At 41.3% G+C, this 21,025-nt stretch overlaps 2 gene segments (V, D, J or C); both read right to left on the reverse strand.

Annotated features, from left to right (window-relative positions):
- Positions 1-2,007: 2,007 nt before the first annotated feature.
- LOC110544552 (T cell receptor alpha variable 22-like) lies at positions 2,008-2,577 on the reverse strand. The segment is given in 2 exon segments: positions 2,008-2,354; positions 2,526-2,577. Coding segments are annotated over 2 exon segments (399 nt in total).
- Positions 2,578-18,814: 16,237 nt separating this feature from the next.
- On the reverse strand, positions 18,815-20,213 carry LOC110544142 (T-cell receptor alpha chain V region PHDS58-like). The segment is given in 3 exon segments: positions 18,815-18,986; positions 19,556-19,901; positions 19,997-20,213. Coding segments are annotated over 3 exon segments (564 nt in total).
- Between the last annotated feature and the right edge of the window lie 812 nt (positions 20,214-21,025).

Here is a 21,025-nt window from a genome sequence, read left to right on the forward strand (position 1 = left end):
AGAAGAAATTTAATAAAAAATTGGCTCTTTGAATGAGGATGCAGAACATAAAAACAGCAAATTAAGAGGAGAACGAACTGCTTTGTCAGGATATTACTGATAGCCAGAGACAAATGGAGTTACAAAAGTAACCACTTTGATTAGGAAGAGGAAACAGTGGCAACTGATCACATCTGTCTTAAAAGAACTGTGAACTTGTTCAATATCTGGATGAAATTCAGACTTTAACATAAGCTAATAAAAACACCGAAGTTTAGAATCAAGAAATGAGGAAAAAAATCTCCAGAAGAGTCTTACAGGAAATGGAGCAGAAGCCTGATGACTGTAACAGGATGAAGTGTATTGTCCATCGCACAGATTGTATTGAGGAGCAGACCTAAAGAGAATGAGCATTGTCAACTTCAAGTGTGAGAGCTCACAGACCTTGTAAGGGCATGGGGTGAAGATGATCCAGCCATGACGCCTGTCAGTGCAAATGGAAAAGAATGCAAGGTGCTTTGCTCAATTGATACTTTTATCCTTTTGCATTTTGATTTAACTTTAATTGTGATTTTAATTTTAAGGATTTATATCAAACAATATTTTTGATATTACTTTTTTGTTTATTGTCTGTTTTGGCTAGAAAACTTCTAAAACTGCTTGTAACTGTAGTCCTCAAGCTCATTGGTTTATTAAGCAAGTGTATTCAAGTCCAGATTAATCAGGATTGGCGTTAGAGGAAAGATCTATCAAGATTGGTTACAAAGCCTTTTCAGAGTCACCTCTGTCTGTATCTAATTGCAGTGTTCCATTCTCACCTAATTCCATAGCCCCACCCTACCAAGAAGCTAGGATTAGGATGGTTGCCATTTGTGAACCCTCTGAGATGACTGAATTCATAATTCTTACTGTAAATGCTCTCACTCTAGTGACACCACTTCTAGCCATGCTCAAGTAAATCTTCCTGGCAATTGGGAATTATTATCTGGAAAGCTGGGCAATCTATGCTCTAAGCAAGCATAGTTGCAATGGGGATGAATCACAAGATGGTCAGTTAACTTGTGAAGCTTAGAAAGAAAATGTTTTAGCCAGTCCAGTGGCTGCTGTAACCACTCAGCTGCTGTATCAAAATGTCAATGGATAGACATTACATGGATGAATGACATGGCTGCTTTCTAGTTCTATGCAGAAACAAGTGATAGGCCACAGTTTTCCAGCTGCGGAATATGATCTGTCAACCCTTGGAGAAAAAGAGTTGTTTGGTTCACATTTAAATATAAATAATATAAATGTAAACATATATAAAATGAGTTAGTCCCCTATTGTGTGGTAGTTAGGAAGTTTTCAGTTTTGTGTTGTTGTTGTTTTTTTCTTTTTGAAAACAATGTTTTAATGAGAAATTTTGTCTGTATACCTTGCAGATGTATAAATATATCAGAAGAAACAACTGCTGTAAATATTGCTTGACAGACTACAAAACTATCTATTTGGTCATTTATCTTTTGGCTTTTATAATTTTGATGTGAAATATTGGTGTCACATTTCATAATTAAATGTATAACACTTTTAAAAATATCAAGATATTGTAGAAATGATCTCTTGATTTAATAATTAGATTTGTTTGTCTTGAGTTTCTTCAACTTAATTTATTAGGTTTTTGAAATTAATCCTTTCTTTAACTTCATTTTTAGCCAATTAGCTGAAAGTGTTGTCAGGTGATCTTTGAACAAAGGATGAAAACAGTTGCTCTCAGTTTCTGATTTTGAGAAATGGCCCAAACAATTCTGGATTGCGTAAGAGGGGTTTTATTTTATGGCATTAGCACAAGCATTTGATAAATTAAATGTGTATTTTAATATTATGAGCTGATGTTTCTAAGAAGCTTACATTCTAGAAGTCAGTGTCAGGTCAGTCTGAATTTAAGGGTGAACTTCTTGAGGTGTTTTTATGTCTCCTCACACTTCCTTTGTAATTGGTGGAGATCTGATAAAGCCACAGCTGTGCAAAGTCTCCTGCAGTCTCCTTGTGTCAGGGGCTGGAGCTGCACACCCAGCTGCAGTTTGGGGCCAGGCTGCAGGCTTGCTGGGAGCACTGTGCCTCAGCAGCACAGAGGTAGGTGCCCGAGTCCTCCAGCTGGGTGTCCCTGATGTGCAGGGCGCTGTAGCTCTCCTTAGAATGAAATGTTGACTTTAACCTCCCATTCTCCTTTGTTCCTGCAGCCACGTAAAGCAGACTGATGAGGCTGCCCTGGGGATTCTGTCTGAACCATTGCACACCCCTCATGGTGGTGGAAAAGTTGCATCTCAGAGCAGAACTGGTTCCCTGCTGAAGACTCGGGACTGAGGGACTCTGCTCCACCTCAGCTCCTCTCACACCTGCTTGGAAATAGAAAAGCAAATGAGAATCAGACATAGGTTTTCACCCACACCTTTCAAATATCCCAGGAGACTCCCATGAGGATGAATGCAAAGGAGCTGTGTGTTGGCTTTCTCTCACTCCACCATTTCTGGAGAATCCCTAAAGCAACTTAGCTGAGCCCAACTCACAGCAAATCTGCACCCACAGAATTCCCAGCACAGCTCCCAGGTTCCTCTCCATGGCCCCTGTCCAGTTGCTGGGATTCTTCTCTCCAGCTCTGATGAGGTCGAGTCTTATGCACAGACACACTATGCTTACAGAGGACAGGTTCTCAAAATAAACTGAGCTTCCTCCTTCATCTGAACAGGAAAGCCTGCCCACCTCTGTGTCATGATATTGCACTCCAACCACCTCCATGTCCTGATTGCTGAACTATACTTGCTTTAGGACTTTAGTGATCAATTCCTATAAATTACAAAGAAATGCAGATGGTCAGAAAACATTAGTGTCTAGATAGAGTTCTTAGAAGAAAAATAAAATGGCTGAGAAATAACTCAAAATTGTTCATCATCACAAGAAAATTAAACAAGTTAGAGATTTTATCTCACCTGTGTCTAAAAATCAGTAAAACAACTGACCACAAATGTTGTGTGTCTGTGTGTGTAACCTGCACTCACTATAGGGAGGAATGAAGAATGTCATCGTAAACTTGTCAGGTAGATGGGTGGAACTGGAAAAGACTGCTTTGAATGAGTTGACGGAGACACAGAAAGACAGATGGCACATGTTCTGCTGCTGGACTCCTAATTCCAACGGAAAGTGTAGAGCCTCCTAAATAAAAATCTTCAGATGGACACGAATAACCTGGAGTAACCACAGAGGTCAGAAAGGTACAAAAGGGAACATGAGGTTGGGGAGAAGTACTAAAGAAGGAAATAGCAAATTTAATATAATTTGCTATAAGCATAATTTAATATAAAAAATAGGAAAAATGAAGGGAGGGTAGTTGAGATGGGAAAAGAGCTCAACACAGAAGGAAGGAGAGGGGGGAGGGTGAAATAAAGTGACCGTGGCTAAAAAAGTTAAAGGAATCATATTAGTATCTATTTACCTAAAATAGTGTAGAATACATAAGAATAAAAATATGCATATACATATACACACATAGTTTAAATTAAACTATTTGGGCTGACAATGCTTCCCCAAGAGCTGCACACAGCTAACAAAATCCTCAATACCAGTCATGGAAATCCCTCATTTAAGCTGTTAATGGGGAAATTAAAAAAGACTTCTAAAACATTATAGACTCTTATCTTTAAATATTATTCTTCACCACAAGTTCTCAGTGAGTACCTATTGCTGATGACACGATGCATTTTGACCAGATGATACAGAGGAAGCCAGCTTGACCTGAATTGAAGTCTTCCTCCTTGATGAGAGGAGACAAGCAGACAATTATCCTTCCCAGCTATGATGCCTATAAACTACAGTGGCCAATATTGTACTAAAATCTAAGGTTGCAATAGTGGTACTCATATTTTGGTGGCAACCAATAGCTCTCAAATTGGACACAAGAAATAACTCAACAAGAGGAAAATCTTGCCTGGTTCTGGAAACCTAGCCAAAGTATGCAGGACTAGTGAGGTTATAGATCTTTGAGGTGAACCTGTAACTACCGTCTTACACAGCACAATCCCTAATTACATTTTAAATATCAATCATTGTTCCCAGGGATGAGTATATTTTTTTTTCAATGCAGTTTATTCAGGAACATTGAACAATCCTCGGACCCCAGGGAAAGCCAGCCCACAGCTTAAATAGCCTCTGGGTAGCCAACCCAGGCGTGCCACGGGGGCAATGCAGATAGGTCCACATACATGGAAGCAAGCCAGATCCTCAGCCTTAGCCAAATGTGGAATTGTTCATGACAGAGAGCACTCACCATCGGGAAGGTGGAAGGCGGAAACCAGCTCCATCTTTAAGGCATAGCATTCCACAGCTCTCTACAGTTCCCCCTTTTTGTTTTAGACGCATCAGGCAAGAGTAGAGGTCTGATCTCTGATATTAGAAATAAATTGGGACTTTGTACAGATGTTCATTTAGGTGTCATCCACCCAAAGAGCATCAGACCCGTCCGATACCTTTTTCTCAGAGGCGGGACCTGGGGCATCAACCCGCATGCAATCAGACATGCTCTTCTCTGGGTCCAAAGCGGCTGACCCTGAGTGCAGTGCTTAGCCTCGCATCCTGAGCGTATCATTTTAGCTTTTTATGGTATCCAACCATGCTTGGGGAGAATGTCCTGCTTCAATGGCTGTAAAGGCCTGAATGATCATGGCTGTATCACACTGTTGTGGGACTCTAATCTTGCATATATACCACAGGCAAACCAAGGAGACCAACACCAGAAGGCCTGCTAACACTCCCATGCCCGCCCATTCCTTCAGCTGATTCATGGCTGCAGCAATCCATGTTGATAGTCCTGCGTCCACTCCGGTAGAATTTACTGTGACAATGGCCACTCTCAGCTGCTCCATCGTAGTATCGAATTCTCCAGTCCAATTACCTAAAATATAGCTCCACAATTGTTTAGACAGATTTGCAGCACAGGAAAAATTCTCATGTTGTATGCTAGTGACACAAAGTCCAGCATACTTTCATTGACAGCCAGGTTGAGCGATTTGCCATAGGGTATCAATTTGCTCCTGCAAGAGGTCAATCCTCTGATTGAACACCATCAAGCTTTCTTTTAGTTGAGCATTAATTCCTTTATGTACAACTAAGGCATGAGCTACATTGGCTAAATGATTATTCAGGGTCTGAGCAGTCTGCCCAGTATGACTCATGGCTGATGCCCTGGTGGTAGCTCCAACAGCCGTCAATGAGATGGTAGTAACAATGGTGGCTGTAGTTCCAAGATCCCTTTTCTGTCTGAAGAGAGTCATAGCGTGAGGGGCATCAATGGGCACAGGCACCCAGTGAGGCATGCGAGTAACCAGGGCATACCTAAATTTACTAGCATTCCAGCATTGGGCAAAAAAGCAAGTATCATTACCACAATTACTTGGCTCTATCTGGCTAATAATGAATAAAAATGGGGGATATAGACAAACAGCTGTGGGCTTATAGGAAATATTATGAGAAGCCTTAACCACTTGTTGGAACATCCTGCGTCAGTTCTAGAACTAGCAGTGGTGGTGTCCGAGGTCTGAGTAGGTTCAGGAGACCATTGCCCCCAGGGGCGAGACGTGCTCCATGCCAATTGACTAACTCCATGTTTTCCTCCAATTTTGAAAGTCATTTAAGGTTCTTAAATTATTTTTTCCCTTTTTTTAAAAATTTTTCATCAATTACACTTTATTCATTCTGCATCCCCCCATAAGCCCCTCCCTCCTCTCCTCCCAATCCCACCCTCCCTCCTCCCTCTGCTTGCATGCCACTCCCCAAGTCCACTAATAGGGGAGGTTCTCCTCTCCTTTCTGATCTTAGTCTGTCAGTTCACATCAAAAGTGGCTGTATTGTCCTCTACTGTGGCCTGGTAAGGCTGCTCCCCCCCCCCCAGAGGGAGGTGATCAAAGAGCAGGCCAATCAGATTATGTCAGAGGCAGTCCCTCTTCTCATTACTATGTAACCCAATTGGACTCTGAACTGCCCTGGGCTACATCTGTGCAGGGGTTCTAGGTTATCTCCATGAATAGTCCTTGGTTGGAGTATGAGTCTCTGGGAAGTTCCCTATGTTCAAATTTTCTTGTTCTGTTGCTCTACTTGTGGAGACCCTGTCCTCTCCAGCTCTTACTATTTCCCAGTTCTTACCTAAAATTCCGTTCACCTGCCCAACAGTTGCCCATCCGGCTCAGCATCTGCTTTGATAGTCTGAAGGGCAGAGGCTTTCAGAGGCCCTCTGTGGTAGGTTCCAAGGTTGTTTCCTGTTTTCTTCTTCTTCTGATGTCCATCCTCTTTGCCTTTCTGGATGGGGATTGGACGTTTTAGTTAGGGTCCTCTCTCTTGCTTAGTTTCTTTAGATGCACAGGTTTTAGTGGGTTTGTCCTATGTTGTATGTCTATATGAGTGAGTATATACCATGTGTGTCTTTTTGCTTCTGGGACAACTCACTCAGGATGATCCTTTCCAGATCACACCATTTACCTGCAAATTTCATGATTTCCTTATTTTTCATTGCTGAGTAATATTCCATTGTGTAGATGTACCACAATTTCTGCATCCATTCTTCAGTTGAGGGGCATCTGGGTTGTTTCCAGCTTCTGGCTATTACTAATAAAGCTGCTACAAACATGGTTGAGCAAATGTCCTTTTTGTGTACTTGAGCCTCTTTTGGATATATTCCCAGTAGTGGTATGGCTGGATCTTGAGGAAGCGCTATTCCTAGTTGTCTGAGAAAGCGCCAGATTGATTTCCAGAGTGGTTGTACAAGTTTACATTCCCACCAGCAGTGGAGAAGGGTTCCCCTTTCTCCACAACCTCTCCAGCATGTGTTGTCACTTGAGTTTTTGATCTTGGCCATTCTCATGGGTGTAAGGTGAAATCTCAGGGTTGTTTTGATTTGCATTTCCCTAATGGCTAGGGAGGTTGAGCATTTCTTTAAGTGCTTCTCTGCCATTCGGTATTCCTCTACAGAGAATTCTCTGTTTAGCTCTGTTCCCCATTTTTTAAGTGGATTACTTGGTTTGCTGCTTTTCAGCTTCTTTAGTTCTTTATATATACTGGATATGAGTTCTCTGTCAGATAAAGGGTTGGTGAAGATTCTTTCCCAATCTGTAGGTGGTCGCTTTGTTTTGATGACGGTGTCCTTTGCTTTACAGAAGCTTTTCAGTTTCATGAGGTCCCATTTATTGGTTGTTGCTCTTAGAGCCTGTGCTGTTGGTGTTCTGTTCAGGAAGTTTTCCCCTGTGCCAATGAGTTCTAGGGTATTTCCCACTTTTTTTTCAAGCTGATTTAATGTGTCTGGTTTTATGTTGAGGTCTTTGATCCACTTGGACTTCAGTTTTGTGCAGGGTGACAAGTATGGATCTATTTTCATTTTTCTACATGTAGACATCCAGTTAGACCAGCACCATTTGTTGAAGATGCTATCTTTTTTCCATTGTATGGTTTTGGCGTCTTTGTCAAAGATCAGGTGTCCATAAGTGTGTGGGTTTATTTCTGGGTCCTCTGTTCGGTTCCATGAATGATCCACCATTCTGTTTCTATGCCAGTACCATGCAGTTTTTAAAACTGTTGCTCTATAGTACAACTTAAGATCAGGGATGGAGATACCTCCAGAAGATCTTTTATTGTAGAGGATTGTTTTAGCAATTCTGGGTTTCTTGTTATTCCATATGAAGTTGAGAATTTTCCTTTCCAGGTCTGTAAAGAATTGTGTTGGTAATTTGATGGGCATTGCATTGAATCTGTAGATTGCTTTTGGTAAGATGGCCATTTTTACTATGTTAATCCTACCAAGCCGTGAGCATGGGAGATCTTTCCATCTTCTCATATCTTCTTCTAATTCTTTCTTCAGAGATTTGAAATTTTTTTCATACAAGTCTTTGACTTCCTTGGTTAGGGTTACTACGAGGTACCTTATGTCATTTGTGGTTATTGTGAAGGGTGTTGTTTCCTTAATTTCTTTCTCAGCCCTTTTGTCTTTTGTGTACAGGAGGGCTACTGATTTTTTTGAGTTAATTTTGTATCCTGCCACTTTGCTGAAGGTGTTCATCAGCTCTAGGAGTTCCCTGGTAGAGTTTTTGGGGTCACTCACGTATACTATCATATCATCTGCAAATAGTGATAATTTGACTTCTTCCTTTCCAATTTGTATCCCCTTGATCTCCTTCAACTGTCTTATTGCTCTAGCAAGGACTTCCAGAACTATGTTGAAGAGATATGGAGAGAGTGGGCAGCCTTGTCTTGTCCCTGATTTCAGTGGGATTGCTTTAAGTTTCTCTCCATTCAGTTTGATGTTGGCTATTGGCTTGCTGTATATCACCTTTACTATCTTTAGATATGTGCCTTGTATCCCTGATCTCTCGAATACTTTGAACATGAATGGATGTTGGATTTTGTCAAAGGCTTTTTCAGCATCTAGGGAGATTATCATGTTGTTTTTTTCTTTCAGTTTGTTAATATGGTGGATCACGTTGATGGATTTCCGTATAATGAACCACCCCTGCATACCTGGGATGAAGCCTACTTGGTCATAGTGGATAATATGTTTGATGTGTTCTTGGATTCGGTTTGCAAGTATTTTATTAAGTATTTTTGCATCAATGTTCATAAGGGAGATTGGCCGGAAATACTCTTTCTTTGTTGAGTCTTTGTGAGGTTTAGGTACCAAGGTGACTGTGGCTTCATAGAATGAGTTTGGTAATGTTCCTTCTGTTTCTATTTTGTGGAATAGTTTGAAGAGAATTGGAGTTAGCTCTTCTTTGAAGGTCTGGTAGAATTCTGCGCTGAAGCCATCTGGTCCTGGGCTTTTTTTGGATGGGAGACTTTTGATGACTGCTTCTATTTCTTTGGGGGATATAGGTCTATTTAGTTGATTTACCTGGTCCTGGTTCAGCTTTGGTAAGTCAAATCGATCAAGAAAATTGTCCATTTCATTTAGATTTTCAAATTTTGTGGCATATAGACTTTTGAAGTAAGTCCTAATGATTGTTTGGATTTCCTCAGTGTCTGTAGTTATATCCCCCTTTTCATTTCTGATTTTGTTGATTTGGGTGGTGTCTCTCTGCCTTTTATTTAGCCTGGCTAAGGGTTTGTCGATCTTGTTGATTTTCTCAAAGAACCAGCTCTTGGTTTCATTGATTCTTTGAATTGTTTTATTTATTTCCAATTGATTGATTTCAGCCCTGAGTTTGATAATTTCCAGCCGTCTACTCCTTCTTGGTGTGTCTGCTTCTTCTTTTTCTAGGGTTTTTAAGTGAGCCATTAGGGTGCTTGAATGAGCTGTCTCGAATTTCTTCTTGAAGGCACTTAGTGGTATGAACTTTCCTCTTAGCACTGCTTTCATTGTGTCACACAAGTTCGGGTATGTTGTGTCTTCATTTTCATTGATTTCTAGAAAGACTTTAATTTCTTTCTTTATTTCTTCCCTGACCCAGCTGTCATTTAGTAACAAGTTGTTCAGTTTCCATGTGTGTGTAGGCTTTTTGTTATTTCTGTTATTGTTGAGGTCCAGCTTTATTCCATGGTGATCAGACAAGATACATGGGATTATTTCAATCTTCTTGTATCTGTTGAGGCTTGCTTTGTGACCCACTATGTGGTCTATTTTGGAGAAGGTTCCATGAGGTGCTGAGAAGAAGGTAAATTCTTTTGTGTTTGGGTGTAAAGTTCTGTAAATGTCTGTTAGGTCCATTTGATTCATGACCTCTGTCAGAGACATTGTTTCTTTGTTTAATTTCTGTTTGGTTGACCTGTCCTTTGTAGAGAGTGGGGTGTTGAAGTCTCGCACTATTAATGTGTGTGGATCTATATGTGCTTTAAATTTTATCAATGTTTCTTTCACAAATGTGGGTGTCCTTGTATTTGGGGCATAGATGTTCAGGATTGTGATGTCTTCCTGGTGGAATTTTCCCTTGATGAGTATGAAGTGTCCTTCCCCATCTCTTTTGATTAATTTTGGTTGAAAGTCTATTTTATCAGATATTAGAATGGCTACTCCTGCTTGCTTCTTGGGTCCGTTTGCTTGGAAAGTCGTCTTCCGACCCTTTACCCTCAGGTAATGTTTATCTTTGTGTCTTAGGTGTGTTTCTTGTATGCAACAGATTGCTGGGTTTTGTTTACGTATCCATTCTGTTAATCTGTGTCTTTTTATTAGAGAGTTGAGTCCATTGATGTTGAGAGAGATTAATGACCAGTGGCTGTTAGATCTCTTGATTTTGATGTTGGCAGTGGTCATCAGGTTTTGTGCTTTGTTGCTTTTTGTTTTACTGAAGTGAGGTTATTTATTTCCTGTGTTTTCTTGAATGTAGCTAGCTTTCTTGGGTTGTATTTTCCCTTCCAGTGTCTTCTGTAATGCTGGATTTGTTTATAGGTATTGTTGAAATTTGTTTTTGTCATTGAATATCTTGTTTTCTCCATCTATGAGGACTGAGAGTTTTGCTGGGTATAGTAGCCTGGGCTGACATCTGTGTTCTCTTAGGGTCTGCATGATATCCGTCCAGGCCCTTCTGGCTTTCATAGTCTCTGTTGAAAAGTCAGGTGTGATTCTAACGGGTTTGCCATTATATGTTACTTGGCCTTTTTCCCTTGCAGCTTTTAGTATTTTTTCTTTGTTCTGTATACTTACTGTTTTGATTATTATGTGGTGGGAGGATTTTCTTTTCTGGTCAAATTTGTTGGGTGTTCTGTAGGCCTCATGTATTCTAATTGGCCTCTCCTTTAGCTTGGGGAAATTTTCTTCAATGATTTTGTTGAAAATATTTTCTGGGCCTTGGAGAAGGGAGTCTTCTTTTTCCTCTATACCTATTATTCTTAGGTTTTGTCTTTTCATATTGTCTTGCATTTCTTGGACGGTCTGTGTCAGGAATTTTTCGGATTTTACATTTTCTTTGACAGATACATCGATTTCTTCCATTATATCTTCTACACCTGAGATTCTTTCTTCCATCTCTTTTAGTCTGTTGGTTATGCTTACCTCTGTAGTTCCTGTTTTCTTCCCTAGATTCTTCCTTTCCATTATTTCTTCCATTTGTGTTTTCTTTAATTTTTCCAATTCTATCTTCAGGTCTTGAGTTGTTTTGTTTACTTCCTTCACCTGTCTGATTGTACTTTCCTGTTTTTCTTTTAGTTCCTTCAACTCTGTTTCTATCATTTCATTCAGTGTTTTAAGCATTTCCTTTCTAAAGTCCATAAACTGTTTGGCTGCAGCTTCCTCTATTTCTTTACGGATGGCAATATTCTGTTTGAGTTTATCTTCCTCTATGTCTTTACGAATCTTATTTGTTTCCTCTGTTATCATCTTCATGAGCATACTTGTTAGGTCATCTTCTTGGATTTCAGTTATGGTGGGGTGTCCAGGGATACTTGCCCCTGGATATCTGGGTTCTGGAGATGCCATATTGCTCTGTCTTTTGTTGCTTGAGCTTTTACTCTGGCCTCTACCCATTGTGTTATCTTAGGAGTTTGGGGTTATTTTCTGGTGGTTCCTGGGGATCCTGTGTTGGAGAGAATCCCCTTTGCAGAAAGCTGGTTTTTCCTGAAGGATGTCTTCTCAGCTTTTTGGGTATAGTCCCTAGATGGCTGGTGTTTTTTCAGGAGTTGCTCACCTCAGGGATATAGACCTGAGTGGTAACTGTGGTCTTTGTTAGTCGAGAGGGTTTTCCTCTCACCCAGGGAAGTCCTGAGGGCAGCTGCCCTGTTTCTGGGTTTCTTGTTGCAAATGTAATGATCAGCTGCTGTGACCCAGTTGGACATCAGGCGCGCCTCAACTGTTTGTGCTTGTGTCTGGAGCACAGCTGAGTGCTGGCGCCTCGGCCCCACTAGACTGCTAGACTTTTTCTAGGGAAGGATTGGGTGATTTAGATCAGTACAGTTTCCTTCCTTCCCCGTGGATTCTCTGGAGACACGGACTCCTAGTGTCTTTTTTTGCCCTGTTGCACACTGCTCAGTGTCGGCCAGCTGGCTGGCCACAGAAATTTGCCTGTGCCTGGAGCACAGCTGTGTGATGGCGGCTCAGTCTCTGCCAGCTGTCTGGTGCGCAGAAACTGCCTGTGTCTGCCTTTGTGGCTTTTGGGAGCCTGAGTGGCTCCCTAAGCTGGGTAATTTTCCGGGGACCTTTTCAGGTTGGGGGTGAGCTGAGTGCTCTGAGATCAGACCCGCCGTTTCTATCTCCGGCGGCGAATCAGGCGCGCAGGCAGGCAGGGCTCTGTGCTGGAACCTGGGTCCCCAGCTCTGGCTCCGGGCTGGCTCCTGGGGTGCCCGTGGAACCCGCCCGAGTCTTTTCCAGGGGATGTCTGGGTGACCTAAGACTGGTCCCAATTGTTTCCTGTACCCTGGGGTTATCTCTCGACTGAAAATTCCAGTCTCTGATAGTGTGGTGCCCAAGGTTCAGTCTGGGACCATGACCAGAGACACTGGCTTGTGGTCTGGGCTGGGGCTGGGGCTGGCGGCCGGCAGCCAAGCGTCTGGTGGAACCTGGATCTCTTCAGCGGTTTAGCCGGGTGAGTTAAAAGCTGATTGAATCCCCCACCGTGGGGTATCCTCTCACCTGGGAAACACAATGACTGTGTTTTATGGCCGAGAGTTCTGATTGCTGTTCACTGTGCTGATCCTGCTGTGCTGCTGCTCAGAATGAGAGTCCTCCCGGCACCGCCATCTTGCCCCTCCGGATGAGTACATTTTCCTGTCCTCATCAAACACTTTCTTTTTTTCAAAAGACAGAGAACCATTCAGAAAACTACAACTAATCAAAATGCAGAGAACAAGTGATCATGCAGTGTTCTGCCTGAACTGATCCATGCGCCTACAGCTCAGGGAGCACTGGGGAAGAGGGCACAGAAAATGTCTAAGCTCCAGAGGAACAGGAAGGTTTCTGTGAGATTGCATCTCTTAAACATGGCAGGGAATACATACCTAAGAATTTTCAAGGTCATGGTTGCCTAAACAAGACCTGAACATTGATGCACCAGTAGAATACTATCCTGGAAAAAGGAAATCTGATAGAGCTTCAAATCTAGACAGAGAAGTACAGGCACTTGAGAAATGCCAACAAGAGAAGCAGTCATACCAAAGGAAGAGCACTCCAATCTGATATTGAACACCATGGGGCAAGTCCTGAAATCATACACATACAAGGTACACCATATGGCCTGAGCAGGTTGTATCTATATTTAGGAATCTATGTAACAACAATTAAAGCAAAAGCAGGCAGAGGCAATGAATTTTGGTGAGAAATGTTTGCTATGTAGAAGAGGATGAGATAAGAAAATGAAAATGGGTAAATTAAGTAATTATATTTTAATTAAAACTATTTTTAAGAAAGAGCAGTAAATGGTACAAGACACAAGTTTCCAATCTGTAGAAGACATAAATACACATATATACAATATAATCAAAGAATAATACCTTGTGAGCTGGATGGTCTTGGGAAAGTAAAAGACTGACACATGGGGACTTTGGATAAAACTTCATAAAGAAGGTAGAGATGGGTCTGGAGGTAGAAGGAGAGAATAAATATCTCTCACCTGTAAACCTCCTGTGTCACCTGAGTATACATAGGGTATGGGTAGACATATAGGGACACCGTTTATATTATTTTATTTAAAAGATGCATATTTTCTTTTATCCCCTTTTCATTATGAAAAGTGAAAAGATGGGGAACACTTCATTGCCTGTTCAAACTTATTAGTCTTAATCATTGGATAAATTCATGAACATATAAATTATTTGAAAATTAATGGAACATAATATTCAGGGTAAAAAGCCCACATGCCTGAACATCCTGATTCATTCTGGGGATTCCATCACTCATCATCTTAAACTCCTCCTTCAGCTGCCATATTGGAGCTGATCCTGCATAGTGTTTTGTTGAAGAATCATAATCATATATTAAATATGTGGAGCAACATGAAATATACAGCACTTCATGTCTTATTTTCTGTTTGAAACAAAATGTCATGTATTGTGAACACCTTTTTGTAATTTTCTTTACAATCTCAAAACATTAGCTGGGGGTGGTGAGATGTGCCTGGGATCCCAGCGACTAGGAGGTGGAGGATAGAGCATAGGAAGCTTGGCATTATTCTCTGCTAAGTGGTGCCTTTGTCTGAAGTCAGCCTGAACCCCATGAGACTCCACAACAAACAGTCCAACAAACAAAGAAAGCTGTCTTAGCAGCAGCAGCAGCCTCTACTGATGTCCTGCACTGTATTATGAACACATCTCAGGTTATACATCCCGTCCTCAGATAATTTAAGGTATAGAGAAACATCTTATTTATGTATAACAACATATGCGCTTTTGTAGTTTCAATTGTGGTCCTCACAATAAGAATTGAAATACAGCTCTGTATTCTGAATGTTGTTATGTTCTGTATATTGTTAAGGAGGGCAATGAAAGGCTTTACCAAATCAACAGATGCCAACAGAAGTAAAAAAAAAACTTCAAGATTACCGAACGTTAATATATTAAAATTGTATAATTGTAAAATTTAAAAGTTAGAAAATTATATATATATATATATGTATAAATTACATATATATGTATACAGACATATGCACATAATCTTCTGGAAGAACAAAACTTTAATCCTTGGTACATAATTGGAAAAATGTAAACGAAAAGCAAGAATGCTGAAGACAGCATAGTGTAGGGTGTGTCCTGCTGCCCTTGTGTAAGGATTGAAGCCTCCTCTCTCACCCAGGAACCATCACACCTACATAGCCTTCTCTAAAGCATGGCTATTCTGCCCCCAGTGGAGAGAGGAGTGTGAGGAGAGTGGCAAGCTTGTCAGGTGACTCGGCTCAGGTGACACAGAAACAGAGAGAGGGTACAAGTGAAGGGTGACTTAACATTTAGACGGAAAGGGGAATGGGAAATGGGCAGAAGGAAAACAGCAAGAATAAATGAAGCAGAAAAGAATGAAGCTAAAACAGAGTACTGAGATTGTGAAGTACAACATAGACAGTTCTGGATAACACCCTTTCAGCTTCAGTTACTGTCACTGGTCCCTTTGCTTCCATTCCTTCATACTGAGCTGGTTTTATGAATGCTTTATTATTTTTTCCAGTTCTTCTGGAAACATGAAAGTGATGGCAGGGAAAGGCCATAACTGAACTTACATGTGATCCTCACTGTACTCACTTTTGACAGGAACACACACTCACACACACATACATACACACTAATACACACACAAACACACTTGTACATACACTCATACATACACGTATTAGAATCACATACAAAAGGCAACTGTTCTGCTGAACCATCATTTTAAATTTTGCAACAAACTACTTTAGAAAATATAAAAATAAACAACCCATGAGGTAGTAGTGCCCTACACTGTAATCCCTGCACCTGGGAGGCAGGGACAGGGAAATCTCTAACTTTGAGGCTAGTCTAGTCTAGCAGAACAGCCAGAGATACACAGAGAAACCCTGTATCAAAACACAAACAAGCAAGAAAACAAACGAAAAGGGAAGGAAGGGAGGGGAGAGAAGAGAAGGAAAGAAAAAGAAAGAAAGAAAGAAAGAAAGAAAGAAAGAAAGAAAGAAAGAAAAAGTAACCACCATACTATTGAGCATATAGAATTGTTTTTTGGTGTGTGTGTGTGTGTGTGTGTGTGTGTGTGTGTGTGTGTGTGTGTGTGCATGTGCACAGCAGAAATCCATAGAATACTGGATTATGGAGATCTCAAAATCTTTATACAACTAGCATTAATCTTCTTAAAAGGATGTTAAGCACTGAACTGTTTCTATATAAAATACATATGCTGGGGCCCTAAAAGGGCTTTGGGGTGACAATACTAGAAGATTGGACATGAAAAGGTAACTAAGGCAAAATAAATCAACACAGAGAGGCGGATCATAAGACGGATGATGAGCACTGACCCTCTTAGCCTCTGAAAAAGACCATGAGAGGAATCACTAATGGCCACAGAGAGAGTGCTCTGGAAAAGCAGATCCTGCTCTCATCTCCATATTGTACTTCTACCTCTAAAGCTAAAAATAAACAAACAAAACATTTGTGTTGCTTCAACCACAATATGTACTGTGTTGTGAAATCACAAAATGAACATGAGAATCCATTTTTAAATGTTATGAAGCACAGCCAAAAAATTTGAAGGCGTAACTGCACAGACAAAAAATATTCAACATTGTATTATTCTCTCTTTATACTTTGTTTTAGAGCACCTGTCTCCCAAATTATGTTTCCTAGTTCTTGCTCAATCCTCATGAGACTTGTACCTAGAGATCTGATGATCCTAACAGTTTTGTTAAGGAGCTGGGAAAAATGGAGTCTGCTTTTCATGTATTTGGCACCCAATGCAAATGACAAATGAGTGAAGTCTCCCCATACTTTCTTAGCAAAGCCTTAGGATTTTTTCAGATTCAGGGTGTGTACCACTACATCTTAAGTTTGCTTGGAACACTGACAGAGAAGGGGAGAATTGCATGGCATGGGCCTTCAGAGTTGCAGAAAATATTTTAAAAACTCTTGTGGCACGTGTACACCAACCACTAAAAAACAGTGTACCTGTCATGTATGTGTACACTTGAGTTAAATAATTTCAGCTCAGAAGTGCAATGCTGCATATGTGCTACTGAAACTGCCCTCAGTTGACAGAGTAAGCTAAGCTTGTCAGGAATTCACCCTCCTGGGGTTGCCAGCTGCCATTTTATGTAAAGGCCATGACAGAAAAAACTGGAGTTCCATTGCCAACAATATGCCCAGTCCCCAAGTCTCACCAGTTTTCATGGGGAATTTCACATAACAGGTTTCACTAGCAAGAGCAGGGGCATGTTTCATGGTATCACCAAACAGAAAAAAAGCCTTTAGTGAAAGCTCTTTGGTTGTTGATTTGACTAAATTATTTTAGACACACACCTTTCCCAAATAAACATTGTAAAAAATATCTATATTCACCTGTATCTTGACCCACTAAGAACCAAATATTTAATTTCTAAAAATTCATTGTCTACTCTTGTGAGACACAGTAGAACTGAGTGTGCTAGTTTGTATATCAGGCACTGTCTGGTAATAACAGTACTGTTTTGTGGTTCCCATAAGAACATGAGTATATCTCAATGTCATGTGTGGGAAAGAGAATGAGAAACAGCAGAAGGCCTGCTGTGTAACTCCACAGACTTGAAGTTCTCACCAGGCCTAGTGTGAGTGAAAACAATGGCTAACCCACTGCCTGAAGAAGGTGAGTTGACTGGAAAGAAGTCCATGAAAATTCCTATGCTGACTTTGGTATTGTGTCTTAGAAATGTTTACAAATAAGCCTGCCTTCTCGTCTCATTATAAAGAAAATCAAAACTAAGAGATGAACAGAGTAATACCTAAGATAGATCACTTGGTGTTAGAATCTCCAGGTAACATCTGTTTGTGTCCATGTTAAAATATTTATGTATGCGTGTGTGTGTGAGTGTGTGCATGGGGACAAGTAGAAGCACATGTATACATATGAATGTGCATTTGTATGTGTTCATGAGGAGACCTGAGGTAAACTGTGGATGTTGATTCTCAGGTTCTGAGCATCTTTAGTGTGTGTGTGTGTGTGTGTGTGTGTGTCTGTGTGTCTGTGTGTCTGTGTGCAAGTGTGTGTTTGGGTACACATATGTGCACATGTATGTGGAGGCCTGCGGACAACCGTAGGAGTCATTTTTTCAGAAACTATCTGTCCTGTTTACTGAATACAAGGTCTCTCACTGATCCTTGGCACTTCCAGGTAGCCTAGGATGCTTGGGTACCAGGCTGTAGGAATATGTCTATCCTCATCTCCCCAGCACAGCCACAATGTCCAGCTTTTCATGTGAGTGCTAGAAATCATACTCAGGTGCCCATGGCTCCGTGGCACCTACACAGCTCTATTTCCTGGCCAAGCAGCACCTAGAAAACTCTCTCTTCCTTTTCCTCTTTAGCTTGAGTATTGTCATCTGCCTATGCTGTATGAACAAAAAAATATAAAACTTTCTCTTACAGTTCTCCAAAACAAAGGGGGGATGAATTAAAATTCCATACTGGAGCTGGTGATTTTTATTATCCACTGGGATTCTTGACTGTATTTCAGCAGGAAGTGATGATGTTAGGATAAAATAGTCATTGATAAAGTAAACATTGATGTTCCTGTAGTAAAATCATTTATGCCAGAGAGAAATCAATGAGCAGTAATAAAAGATGCAGAAGGAATCACATCCCAAATTCTCAAGCATATCTGAAGAATTCAAGATGGAAAAGAAAAACATAGCGCCTTTATGGCTTTGAAGAATTCTCTGAAAGAAAAAAAAAAAAACAAAACAAAACAGTGAGTTCCAATTCCTTATTCTCCTGTTTATTTTTTAAGGTTGCTAGAACTGACATATTTGTGACAGATTTCCGAGCTTTCCCGGTTCTGGGGAATTTCTATAACAACTAAAAAACGCTTCAAACTCTTTCCAAAATGGAAGTGTTTAATATTATGACCAATTCTGATCAGTACTTTTAGCACCAAAAGAAGGAAGAATTTATAGGAAAAATCAGCATGAAAGACTGGATAGCAAAGGAAAACTTCAAGACAAACCCTGAAGAATACAACTTTTGCTTTCGGTGTCTATGACACATAAAATGACATATGGAAGTCCAGCTTCTGGCATTTCCCCACAGGCAGAATTAGCTGCTTAATGTAGTTGGTGTCCAAGCAATGTCCACTCAGGAGATGATTTCCACAAATAATAACACAGTCTCCTTCATTTTACAAAATTACAATTCAGCATTAGATAATTTTATAAATACTCAAAGAGCTTCTTAAGACAAGTCAGGAGTGAATATTTTAGCTGGAAGTAGGTTGTGCAAAGGCATCTGGGCCTGGATCACTTGTCTTGTCTCGTCTTATCTTCCTTCTCTTCTTGCTACTAGTTTGAAAGATGTGGGGCACATGGACCTTGCCACCAGGAGAACTGGCATGGAACTGGTGAGGTGGAGCATATTCAAATCCCAGGAATCTTAAAATTGAGATTTAAATTATCTCTTGAGACTAGCAGGAGTGCAACCAGATCCCTCCCTGTTACCATGCCCACCTCTGAGCACATAGTAAGAAGACCCCCCCCCCCAGGTGGTCAGGTAGTCACACTAGCTGGCACCTAGATGAAAACAGAGCATCGCCAACATCTTACCCACAGCCAATAAAATGTATTCACCCCCCAAACTTCTCAGTGCCCAAGGCACTCTTGTTCTGTCGTGCTCACCCTGGAATAAAGATGCACACACATAAGCTGTTACACACAAACACAAACACACACACACACACGTACAGGGACTTGAGCTGTTTTACCAATAAAGGGGAGCATAAGCTGTTTCACTAAATATCATCTAAGAGTCACTGATTTAGCCTAGGAAAAAGTCCCTCCCCCCGCCCCAGGCACTACCAGCTGGAATGGAATCCTGCAGAGCCCACACTTTCCAAATTTAACACTCTCCTTCCCGGCTCGGCTATGGGTGGCGTCCAGGCATCCCAGAGAGAAGCAGAGCCACAGAAAGAAAGACCATGAAGGGAGATAGTGAGAATGAGTACCCACTGCCATGGGTGTTTGTGTTCAGCTCCCCCTGCAGCCCCAGACACTGTGCGCTCAGAGCACAGAAGTACACAGCTGAATCGCTCCAGTGCACACGGGCTTTCCTCAGGATGAAGGAAGAGTCGCTCTTGAGAAACTCAGCCTCAAAGCCATTCATGCCATGGACCACTGGGTCTCCTGAGTAGTAGCTGAGAAGCAGTTGCAGCCCCTGCCGTGGGTACTGGACATACCAGAACAGGCGAGGTGGCACAGAGGAGGAATAGTTGCATCTTATCTGCAGAGAGGCGTCTTCAGAGACAGTGACTTGAGCATCAGGCTGAGTCACTGACTGAGCGCTGGTGTCTCCTGGAAGGGAATAGTATGTCAGTAATTACAGGGCAGACTTCATTGAGGACAGTCAGAATCCTAGGATGCAGAGACCACAAGGCAGCTGTACTCACTCAGAATAAAGTGTACTGCCAGCAACGGGAGGATGGCCAGGCGCATGGCTGAGCCTTGGGAAGACTGCAGCTCTGATTTGGAACAGGATTGCAGGAATGTGGCTGAAGAAAGCAAGAGCTTGAAAATAGGTGTGGAGAAAGGTCAACTGGAGAAGTTCCTGCTCAGATAAAAACAGTGAAGCTGCTAACACAAGCCTGGAAGCTTTAGAGTGTCTGATGCTTGTCTCTTGCCTTTGCTATAAACTCAGGCAGCAGCAAAGAAAGGATGAGATGCCAGTAGGTGGTGAAGACCTTCAAAGGAAGAAAGAACACTAGAAGGTACTTCAGCGCCCTCTGGAGGAGAAACGAGGAACCAAATGTCCCAAGGGTCCACAGTTGGCCACCTGTTGTGTTCTTATTTCACAGACAAGCAAAACCATCAAAATGCAATTGCTTCTTTTTCTAATCTATTATGAGATATTAGTTATAGAACTCCCTGGAAATAGATGGCTTGTTAATATTCCTTGTGAAACCAGGTCATGAAATGATCCCCAGACTTCAGATGCAATTGTCTCAGTCTGGCTGTGAATGGCCACCACAATCATGGTGATGATGCCTGATGGTACCGACATCGCCATTGATGGATGTTCTGCAGCATTGAGGCAACAGGAAAACACATGATGTTAGACTACCTCTGCTCTCTATGAGAAGTTTTGACTCCAGATGGGAAAGCTTTACTAAAGAAACTAAAACCTGGAGACTTCCATGGCTGGTGACATTATTGTCCTCCAGTAAAAAAACCTGAGATGAAAACCTTTCTCTGGGCCAATGGAATGCAATGACTAAATCAGAATGCACATTTTCTTTGACTCTAGGAAGAAATCAGTTCTTCTCTTGGGTCTTCTCTCATCTGTTCCTTCCCCAGGGATTGTCTTTCCTGGAGATGGTTTATGTTCACTGTCAAGTTTTTAGTTTATGAATGAGCCTGTGGAGGGTGAGTGTATGTGTGCGCGTGTTCCTATTTCTCTCAATTTTCCCCATAATTTAAAG

Source organism: Meriones unguiculatus, chromosome 9, assembly GCF_030254825.1.
Source record: "Meriones unguiculatus strain TT.TT164.6M chromosome 9, Bangor_MerUng_6.1, whole genome shotgun sequence".
In the NCBI taxonomy this organism is placed as follows: Eukaryota; Metazoa; Chordata; class Mammalia; order Rodentia; family Muridae; genus Meriones; species Meriones unguiculatus.